This window comes from Pecten maximus, chromosome 3 (genome assembly GCF_902652985.1).
Source record: "Pecten maximus chromosome 3, xPecMax1.1, whole genome shotgun sequence".
In the NCBI taxonomy this organism is placed as follows: Eukaryota; Metazoa; Mollusca; class Bivalvia; order Pectinida; family Pectinidae; genus Pecten; species Pecten maximus.
The window spans coordinates 20,862,994-20,874,160 of record NC_047017.1 but is presented as its reverse complement, the minus strand read 5'-3'; the positions used below and the strand labels follow the sequence as shown (position 1 = coordinate 20,874,160).

General features: G+C 40.0%; 1 protein-coding gene across 1 annotated transcript; it reads left to right on the top strand.

The window, feature by feature from the left end:
* Nucleotides 1-2,706: 2,706 nt before the first annotated feature.
* LOC117322646 lies at nt 2,707-7,235 on the top strand. The gene is made up of 2 exons (XM_033877582.1): nt 2,707-2,777; nt 5,450-7,235. The coding sequence occupies exons 1-2, from the start codon at nt 2,707-2,709 to the stop codon at nt 7,233-7,235; spliced, it is 1,857 nt and encodes a 618-aa protein (XP_033733473.1).
* Nucleotides 7,236-11,167: the final 3,932 nt, after the last annotated feature.

Sequence of the window (11,167 nt, the reverse complement as noted above, 5' to 3'; positions counted from 1 at the left end):
AGGGACAGCTTGGGAAAAGGTAAGAAATTTTTGGTAGATTATGTTCCTGCCTTTTATTAGGGCAATAAGAATAAACGAGATCTGTAAGTTTTGTTAAAGCAACCGAAATATGGGACGTTTTAAAAACGCATCAGACAAATATCTTGAGACATGGAAAAGCAACTTATATATTGCACATCTCTGTAGTGATCCATCCGGAAAGCTGTCCTGCAGGTATACAGTGCGTAAGAACTGTACCTGCTGCCCTCATTGCATGATCGTAGGAGGCGACTAAATTTGGGATCTTATCTTTTCTCTTCTTTCTGAACAACTTTCTTCTTCCTAATGTCTCCCCTGACACTTGTGGCCTTTAGTTGAGCGTTCGCCGCTGTGAGGAAGGCTTTAGGTTCTGTCCCCTGGCCGAGACATACCAGAGTCTTTAGAAATGGTAGTTGCTACTCATGCTTAGCGCTCAGCATATTTGGAGTGGGACGATTGGTTTGCCCATTGTCAGTATAATGTGACCGGATGGGGTGTCCTGCTGGCTATCTTCGGCAGTATGCTTCAGTGAGGTAGCACTATAAATCGGCAAAGGTTCCGGCCTTTCAAAAGGAGACTTAATACGAACATACCGCAGCCTCCCAAAAAACACATTAGCACTCACCACACGCATGCATGTCGCACGCACGGGAGGTAGTCATTAAAAGACCTTAGCTGTTAATAGGACGTTAACCAAAATAAACCAAACCAAACCATCTGGAAAGTCCTCGGATAATCCACGTCACTGTCAATCGGTTCTCCTCGTCATTTTCTACGAAACTTGATTCGCACATGGAGGCGATGTGTTACGATGGACCTCTAAGCCTAGTCTTGTTTCCTGACCCCTATTTCCGTATTTTAGTACACAATATTGCAGTCCAACGGAAACTGAAATGAGGGTCAGGAAACCAGACTATTCTAAGTCTACCAGTCGGAACCCCTCGTCATTTTCTACGTTCGCAGACGGTGAAGTGTTCCGATAACATCACTGTATTTCAGTGTAACTCAATGAGTTCAGGATGTGCAGTGATCGTGATCGATACGTTAAAAACTAAACCCTTTCCCACTTTATTGATGCAGGTGAATTTTTTGTTGTTGTTGTTTTTTTGTTTTTGTTTTCTTTTTATTATGATTAATCACAGCATACTGGTACACAAAATGTGTCTGTATCCTGGAGACCCTGAACTGTTAAAACACCACGTGACTAGACAAATGACACTATCCCCAGGGTTATGAATTACATCACGTGCAGAGCAATTACGGGTGAAAAGTGGAAAATGATTACAGTCTAAAGCCGTAGATTAAATTATTGCATGTTTCTCTCCTGTGATAACTGTTATCAGTGATACGTTTGACACAGTTGTAACAACCTTGGTAATAAAACGTTTTATTGACGTCGATGCTATGGCTCCTATTGAATATAATATCTAATCGTCATGGGTGACTTGCAAAATATATCATGGAAATGATTTATAGCTGTGAGACTAGATCATGCGCCAAACTGGTCAATTAAAAAAAAGTACACAAGTACCAAATATACTCTGCGTTTGGCAGCATATGACTGGTTGTGTTTGTTCAACGGTCATAATTAAGTATACTCTATAATTTTATAGCCAGCTGTATTAAATTCCTCAGTTCCTTCATACTTTATCGTTCGTTTGATCTTTCGTTCGTTTGTTTGTTACACTTGGGCTTACCGTTCATGTAAGAGCCTTCGTATCCTTCCTCATATGACCCACTGTTAGAAAATCTGGGTCTCTAGAGCTTGACCAGCTTCCAGTCCAGATGCTACTTCCGCTACAGCGTGTTTCCTTGGCCAGAATGCTACTTCCGCTACAGCGTGTTTCCTCAATTGGCCAGAATGCTACTTCCGCTACAGCATGTTTCCCTGGCCAGTATGCTACTTCCGCTTCAGCATGCTTCCCTGGCCAGTATGCTACTTCCGCTACAGCGTGTTTCCTTGGCCAGAATGCTACTTCCGCTTCAGCGTGTTTCGTTGACCAGAATCCTACTTCCGCTACAGCGTGTTTCCTTGGCCAGAATGCCATTTCCGCTACAGCATGTTTCCCTGGCCAGAATCCTATTTCCGCTATATCGTGTTTCCCTGACCAGAATCCTATTTCCGCTATATCGTGTTTCCCTGACCAGAATCCTATTTCCGCTATATCGTGTTTCCCTGACCAGAATCATATTTCCGCTATATCATGCTTCCTATCTGGAATTCGAACACGTAAATATATATATATACAAGGACACTGTTAATACAACAGCTCCGATAAGACATAATGATGCCATGCTCTTGAGACTTTTATGATGATGAGAAGTATATCAAAAGAGTATGTGATGAGATAAGGGCACTTTGAAACCAGAGAGTTTGTTTACGTTAAAGCTTGAACAAACTGCCTTTTGTCACGTATCTATCCTTACCGGTAAGTGTTAGTCACAATAGGATAAGATAGGGTACCACTGTACAATGTGTAAGCTACCTATACCTGGAATCACTGCTGTGTTCGTTTTAAGAATTAACTTATGGTGTTTATATTTTTTTCAATCACTTCGACACAAGTTCGCCATTCGCGAAAATATCTTACCACTTGAAAGCTTTTTTTCATCTTTAATTACTTTTTTAAAAATACGTTTTCAGTAGGAGATACAAGGGTAAAATAAAAGCGACATACATAAATCTGCATGGAAAACTTCCTGGAAAAGTACAAGGAGCTCCGGAAGAGTAAAAGTCTTCTGTTTCAGCGACGACACCAGTCATACAAATCTAGGTCACGGCGACACCAGTCATACAAATCTAGGTCAAATCTGCGTTATGTCAGAATCTCAAATGAGAGCAAGGATGTGGAATCAAATGCGTCTGTCTTTAAATCACATAAGTATCTCCAAATGAGGTTATGATGTATATCATAAAACTTCCCCATGGTCTTCATCTTCCTTCGAAACTTTCTATTGGTCATTTCTCCGTCAGTAGTCGACATTTGTCACGATCATAATAATAATGGGAGCAAGTCCTTAAATACCGAATAAACTGGGACATGTGAACACCATGGGTAGGGGATGCAGGGATGTTGCTATCTAGAAAGGGAAAATTAACAATCGGGAAAATGACGCTTATCATAGAGCTTAAGCGTCTGACCTTAAGAGTCTGTAGTATCCTTGATTTTAAGTTCTGCAGGGTGAATCCGTTACCCTTTCTTTTCCTGTAAATGATACAATTTAGAATATTAAGAGGAAAATTTCTCGTCTCGGACCACACTCTGCCTACACGAAGTTGACTCCATATGTGGCGCTGTTTATAGCGATAATGCACAGTTCGAGAGAGCAGAAATACAGCGCATTTAGTTTAAACCTTGCTCTGTATGTAACAAGGCATCTCAAGCGATACAAATCCCCTCACTATTCAATAATGACCGATACGCAACAAAAGATGGTAACCATTGTCTTATCACAATGTCGCTCAGGAAAACACTACCAAATATCATAACAAGAGATAAAACAATGTGATAATCATAATCAATATATGTCATTTTTTTTAATTACTCAATATGCCGAAATTATATTCTAATTTGCCACCAATTATTACAGAGAGCGAATGTGCCGAAAAATGTTTTTTTATTTATAATTTCAAAAATAACATTTAGTTAAATATGTTAGCCCAGTTATAAGACAGGCTGTGTCAGATACTTAGTTAGATTACTCAATTATGTATAAAGGATGGTCACCTGCCATACAATTTACCAGACATGTTATGTAAGATCAGTAGCCTACGGGATAATTCAATAATATACATGTAGTATTGATTAGCAATCTCATCTAAGTTGATGTAAACATAGTATGACATGTACAGATATTAGGTAACTGTCTGATGAAATGGTTCATGTGTAGTAAATTATCCATCTGTAGTAAATTATCCATCTGTAGTAAATTATCCATGTGTAGTAAATTATCCATCGGTAGTAAATTATCCATCTGTAGTAAATTATCCATCGTTGTATTTCAGTCCTGTATTCGTAGCTAAAAGGGAGTCTTGGGTTTGGCACTCAAGCCGGCCGTTGGCCGTAAGGCTGGCCCCTAATTTTGGATGTAAACTGTTATATTTTGTGCATAGTGTATATACATGTCTTGGACACTGATAAACCTATATAGAGGAAGAATATACTTATATTATATTGGTGCTAGTTGTGAGTTCCCAAAATATTACGATTGATTATTGGTTTTCATGTATACATGTTTGCAATATTTTCTTATTTCTAGTATATGGACAAATAAGATAAAATTCTTTCACATATGTACTGTATATACAATTTCCCTATTGAATTGAAATTTTAGATTACACCATCATTTAATTTGATTATTTTAAACTCAATTTCAAGTAGAGTTGAAATTTAAATATAAATAGAACTCTAATTTAAATGAATTTAATATATCCCTTCAGGTATCTCATTCTATCATTGACATAATATTGTAAATCTACATGCATAATATAAGAATATCATATTCATATTCATAAACTCAATCAAATTTAATGAGCATTGACTTATTATCTAGCAAGCATTGGTCTTGAACAGTAAGTTCTACATTTTCAAGTTTATTTGTGACACTGTGTAATTCAAGATAATTACAAACTTCTAATTATCAGTACTGGTCGGTATGGTTGATATGATTGGGTCCCTACTCGTGTCGGTGTGTGTTTCCCGTTAGCTGAGAAACGAGCCAGTCTGTGTTGGCATGGGTAGGTCCTTGAGCAAGACACTTTACCTTAATTATTATGTATGGCATGCGACAGGCTTCCTGTATGTTGTTCAGTGAGGTAGTCACCAACTACTACATGGAGACCCCGCCTCAAGATGACCCTGGCTGTCCATGAAGCGATAAACCCAGCAAACAAACAATCGTACAAGAGATGATGGTTTTGAGTAAGTGTATGTTTATATGTGAATAAGTTTCAGAACAATTGTTACGTACGTTCGTAGAAGCATGTCCCTATATATCCTCTCGTCGACTTGCCGACTCGTCGCGAGGGGTGATAATAGCTCGCTTCGTTATAAATAGATACATGTATATACTTTATGAAAAAAATCAGAAATGGGAACAATAAGAATTTTCTATATTCATAAGCATGTCTTCGCGCGAGCTTTTCACGGTGCATTGTAATGGACATATTGTTCCATTGCAAACGTCATTATTTCCACCGTTTGTTCACCTCGGTTTGGAATCGCCATTGTTGTTGCTCCATAACGTCAGTATCGCCATCATTATATAAACCAGCACTACACCTGTGTTAAAACATGGTGATTTACAAGTTCAATGAACGACACCAAGTAGATACTAGTATTGCAATTAGTGAAGAGCAGCAATAACCGAGACTATATAGAGAGAGAATTTGATAAAAGTGTAGGGTATTGGGTATTGTTATTCCGTACAGAGAGAATGCGATAAAGGGTGTAGGTATTGGGTATTATCATTCCGTCCAAATCTTCACTACGCCCATCACTTCTTCACTACGCCCAACACTTCTTCACTACGCCCAACACTTCTTCACTACGCCCATCACTTCTTCACTACGCCCAACACTTCTTCACTACGCCCATCACTTCTTCATTACGCCCAACACTTCTTCACTCCGTCCAACACTTCTTCACTACGCCCATCACTTCTTCACTACGCCCAACACTTCTTCACTACGCCCATCACTTCTTCACTACGCCCATCACTTCTTCACTACGCCCAACACTTCTTCACTACGCCCATCACTTCTTCACTACGCCCAACACTTCTTCACTACGCCCATCACTTCTTCACTACGCCCAATACTTCTTCACTACGCCCAACACTTCTTCACTACGCCCATCACTTCTTCACTACGTCCAACACTTCTTCACTACGCCCAACACTTCTTCATTACGCCCAACACTTCTTCACTCCGTCCAACACTTCTTCACTACGTCCATCACTTCTTCACTACGCCCTACACCTCTTCACTACGCCCTACACTTCTTCACTACGCCCAACACTTCTTCATTACGCCCAACACTTCTTCACTCCGTCCAACACTTCTTCACTACGTCCATCACTTCTTCACTACGCCCATCACTTCTTCACTACGCCCGTCACTTCTTCACTACGCCCAACACTTCTTCACTCCGTCCAACACTTCTTCACTACGCCCAACACTTCTTCACTACGTCCAACACTTCTTCACTACGCCCATCACTTCTTCACTACGCCCTACACCTCTTCACTACGCCCGTCACTTCTTCACTACGCCCAACACTTCTTCACTACGCCCATCACTTCTTCACTACGCCCATCACTTCTTCACTACGCCCAACACTTCTTCACTACGCCCATCACTTCTTCACTACGCCCAACACTTCTTCACTACGCCCATCACTTCTTCACTACGCCCATCACTTCTTCACTACGCCCAACACTTCTTCACTACGCCCAACACTTCTTCACTACGCCCATCACTTCTTCACTACGCCCAACACTTCTCCACTACGCCCAACACTTCTCCACTACAACAACACTTCTTCACTACGCCCAACACGTCTTCACTACGCCCAACACTTCTCCACTACGCCCAACACTTCTTCATCACGCCCAACACTTCTTCACTACGCCCAACACTTCTTCACTACGCCCATCACTTCTTCACCAGGCCCATCACTTCTTCACTACGCCCATCACTTCTTCAATACGCCCATCACTTCTTCACTACGCCTAACACTTCTCCACTACGCCCAACACTTCTCCACTACGCCCAACACTTCTTCACTACGCCTAACACTTCTCCACTACGCCCAACACTTCTTCACTACGCCCAACACTTCTCCACTACGCCCAACACTTCTTCACTACGCCCATCACTTCTTCATTACGCCCAACACTTCTCCACTACGCTCTACACTTCTCCACTACGCCCAACACTTCTCCACTACGCCCATCACTTCTCCACTACGCCCAACACTTCTCCACTACGCCCATCACTTCTCCACTACGCCCATCACTTCTTCATTACGCCCAACACTTCTTCATTACGCCCAACATTTCTTCATTACGCCCATCACTTCTTCATTACGCCCAACATTTCTTCATTACGCCCAACATTTCTTCATTACGCCCATCACTTCTTCACTACGCCCTACACTTTCTTAACTACGCCCGTCACTTTGGACACACAAAACAAGCTAGATGTCAAGCTGTGAAACTGTTCAAATGAATTATAATCTGATTAAACTCAAACAAAGCCATCTCCTAGTATAAACGAAGCAGCATATAGCTAGATATATTGACTTGCAATGTATTTGATTCTGAATAGGAAAACTATTGAAATCGCAAAGTAATGTATAGTACAGTACATGGCTTTGTTAAATTTCAACCTCGGGAATTGTAGAAGTCGGCCTATGAATAATAAGATATATCCATAATTAAGCGATATATAGGCCTACATCGTCAACTTTGTTGTTTTTGTACATATTTTCGGGGTCGGAACATTTTTTTATCTTAATTGTTGTTTACATTCTTTATTTTCTATATCTATCATAAATTGTTGCAGTGGATTTTATTTTATTCATTTATTTATTTTTTTTTTTTTTTTTTTTTTTTGTAATTTACAGAAAGAATTAGTTGTTTAACATACTCATAGAAAATATAACGTTTTATATCTTTTTTCATAGTATTTTTAACGATATATTCCCTTTAAGATAGTACATGGTCAGTATTTCTTTAGATACATTGTAATATATGATATACACAAAACAAGCACGACAAGTTGTTCACGTCGATGACCTTTCAATCAACTCTCACCAGTCTGTATGAACCATTATTTTTGTAACATGGAAATTTGACTTGCTTGAAGCAAACTATTGAAATCGCTAAATGACACTTTAGCGCTGTGGCGAACGGTTCATTTCCAATAACATGTATATATTTCCCCAGACTTATGACCAGGGTTTGATCTTAGAGGGCGATACATTAATTATATTGTAATGTTGTGTGGCTGCTTCTGAGAACACATTTAGCTACAGACGAGTGTGGCGTAGACGTCAACAGGTGCAAGTGAGCTAAACATCACTTAAATATGCAAATACGTGATTTAGCCAATACTTTAAGAAATCGAATAAATTCATTTATCATGTTCACATCAAGTGCATATTATCGCACACTCCCAGAAATAAACTGCTGTCGGTGCTTGGAATATAATCCAGCCTGGTTATTATTTAAACCCTTAGGCGCTAGAGATATTGATTACCGATAATTTCACTTTGTCGCCGTGGAATTTTTACTTTTAATTTTGTAAAATGTATAAAATGACACTTTGTCGCCGTGAAAAAAGAAAGCACGCCAATCATAGTCATTAATAATAATGGACTTTTTTTTTAATTTTCAAAATACAAATGTAAGACACGTTTAGCTTCGAAATGGCGATAAAAATCCAGAATAAAACCCCCCAGGAAAACAAACAAACAAAAGAAAAACAAAAATGGTACTTTAATGTCTATAACTAGATGTTGTATCTGCATTAAATAATAGTTTGTGTCGTGATAGTCCGATGAGGAAAACAAACGATATTATTTGTTTCTATTATCGTCATTTGTCAGTGTGTCGATATCGTTTGAAAGACTTGCAATGAAGATCTTGTCCACCTATCGTCGCCCAATCCAACACAAAATACACCAATGGAACAAAGCCCGAACTAACAGAGGATCGACTGGCCATGGATTTTATTTGGAATTACTCACCAAATCACACTATCAATAAAACATTGAACGAATTCAAATAATGTTATTAACCAACTTATGGAGCTCGTACCATCCAAAGTAACTTCCGTCAGGTTCAACAAATCATAGATAACTCAGGACGCCAAAAGACTGTGCCACCAAAAGTATCGTGTCTTCAGCCAATTCGTTAGGAAAAGGGAAGGTTTGGTTTGGTTTGGTTTATTTTGTTTAACGTCCTATTAACAGCTAAGGTCATTTGAGGACGGCCTCCCGTGCGTGCGACATGCATGCGCGTGGTGAGTGCGTATGTGTGTTTTGGGAGGCTGCGGTATGTTCATGTTAAGTCTCCTTGTGATAGGCCGGAACTTTTGCCGATTTATAGTGCTACCTCACTGAAGCATACTGCCGAAGACACCCAGCAGCACACCCCAACCGGTCACATTATACTGACAACGGGCGAACCACTACAAAAAGTTATAACCATCCAATTAAGGATAATTCTACACAGCCCACAATAAATGTTAACAATCAACCTTCTCCCGGTGATACTTGGAATAGAAAAAGGCTGTGGACTTACATAAACTCCAAAGGAAAGGCTCGTCCAGTGAGTCCCTATTGAGAAAGAGGTTCCCTGGTGAATGAACTCAGAGCCAAGGCTAAGATCCTCAATGACCAGTTCTGATCTCCATACACCACGGGGGATCTGTTTTCCACACCCGACCTCGGTCAAAGAAAATTGGACGTCCCAAGTACCAACATCTACCAGGCAGGAGTTTCTTAGCTATATACCATGGGTTAAGATGAAGTTCCAGCATGGCTGCTGACCCTCATGGCACTTCTCCCATGTTAATCAGGGTCTTCTAAACATCCATAGACAAGGCAACCGTTTCTGGTAGCTGGAAATAGAAATCCCTTTCAGTTTTAGAAAGGAGACATAACGAAAGCATAAATACTGTAACTATCGACCCGTGTTGTTAACGTCAATCTGCCGTAAACTCCATCGCCACGACATCCTTTCCGAAAACTAACAAGGATTCAGGAAGAAGAGGTCATGCGAGAGCCAGTTGAGTCTGACAATTGACGACATTGCTCGAAATCCCGACAATGGTGGGCCGATCGATGCTATCACCTTTGAGCTGTCAAACGCTATTGACAGTGTCCCAGATTGAAGACTTCTCGATAAATTCCACAACTATGGTATCCGATGAGGAATTGGATCAAGAACGTCTTAATAGTCCTCGTGGACCATCATTCATCGACATATCCAGTAACACTCGGGGTATACAAGGGGCAGTGCTTGGACCCTGCTTATTCTTAGTGTAACTCAACAGTCTACTTCCCAGTGTAACCTCTGTTCCTCGGCTGACGATTGCTCGATGTACACACAGATCTCCATTAAATTGCAACAACCTGGACAGACTGTAGGAATTGGAGGAGAATTGGCAAATGTGCTTTAATCAGGACAAGTGTGAAGAAGTACGGATAAGCATACATGAAGAGAACCCCACTAGTTTCCATCCATGGACACAATTTAGAAACAGTACCATCAACAAAGTAACTTAGGGTACATAAACTCGTGGATGTCACATATTAAAAAGCTAGTACGTATGCTTTGGTGCATAAGACCCTTAATGGATACCCAGACGAAGTAAATGCTGGAGTAGATTTAACTTGAACAGATCCTGCGGATTGCTGCCCAATATACCATGGTCGACTACAGTAGGTATAGCAGTATTAATGTGACGCTTCAAAAACACCATTCGAGGAACCTCCTGAAGCAGCTGATGCTCTACAGAAATTGTCCAAAGCATCATTAACATCAGACCAGACCACCACATACACCAGCATCAGCATTAACAAGAGGGTAAAACCATAGATTTATCCAGCCTCCATCAAGAACGCAAACATATCAACATGCGTTCTATTTATTTCACAATTGCAATTTTCTTTTTCTAGATAATGATATTCCCCTTTCCCTTCATAGATTCGATATTCAAAGGCGTGTTCTTGTTATCACGATTTATAGAATAAGGGTTGATGCGGAGCAAGGGAAGGTTTTATGGTGACGCTGGAGTGTGACCTGGATTTGATCTAGATTCGCAGTGTCGTCGATGAAGCAGAAGACGCTTTACCCTTCCGGAACCCCCTCATTTTATTCTCGTAGTCTCCATGCAAGTTGGTATTCTCTTTGTTTTTTTGTTTTTGTTTTTGTTTTAGCGTATTGAATTAAACGGAAACATTTCAGTTATGTAATGTATTTATTTGTTTATTTATTCATTTTTACTTTATCATGTAGATACATTTACAGCATTATTTTCTTGTTGCCTATTTTATATTTTAATCAAATATAAAATACATGAGAGGGGAGACAACTCGTGATCAATGCGTGTATCCAACCGAATGCACCTTGTAAAATC

Excerpts from the sequence above, each read along its gene's own strand:
- LOC117322646 (XM_033877582.1), top strand. The coding sequence starts at position 2,707 with ATGGAAAACTTCCTGGAAAAGTACAAGGAGCTCCGGAAGAGTAAAAGT. Across the intron at positions 2,778-5,449 it reads CTGTTTCAGCGACGACACCA|AGAGAATGCGATAAAGGGTG; the intron begins GTCATACAAATC and ends TATTCCGTACAG.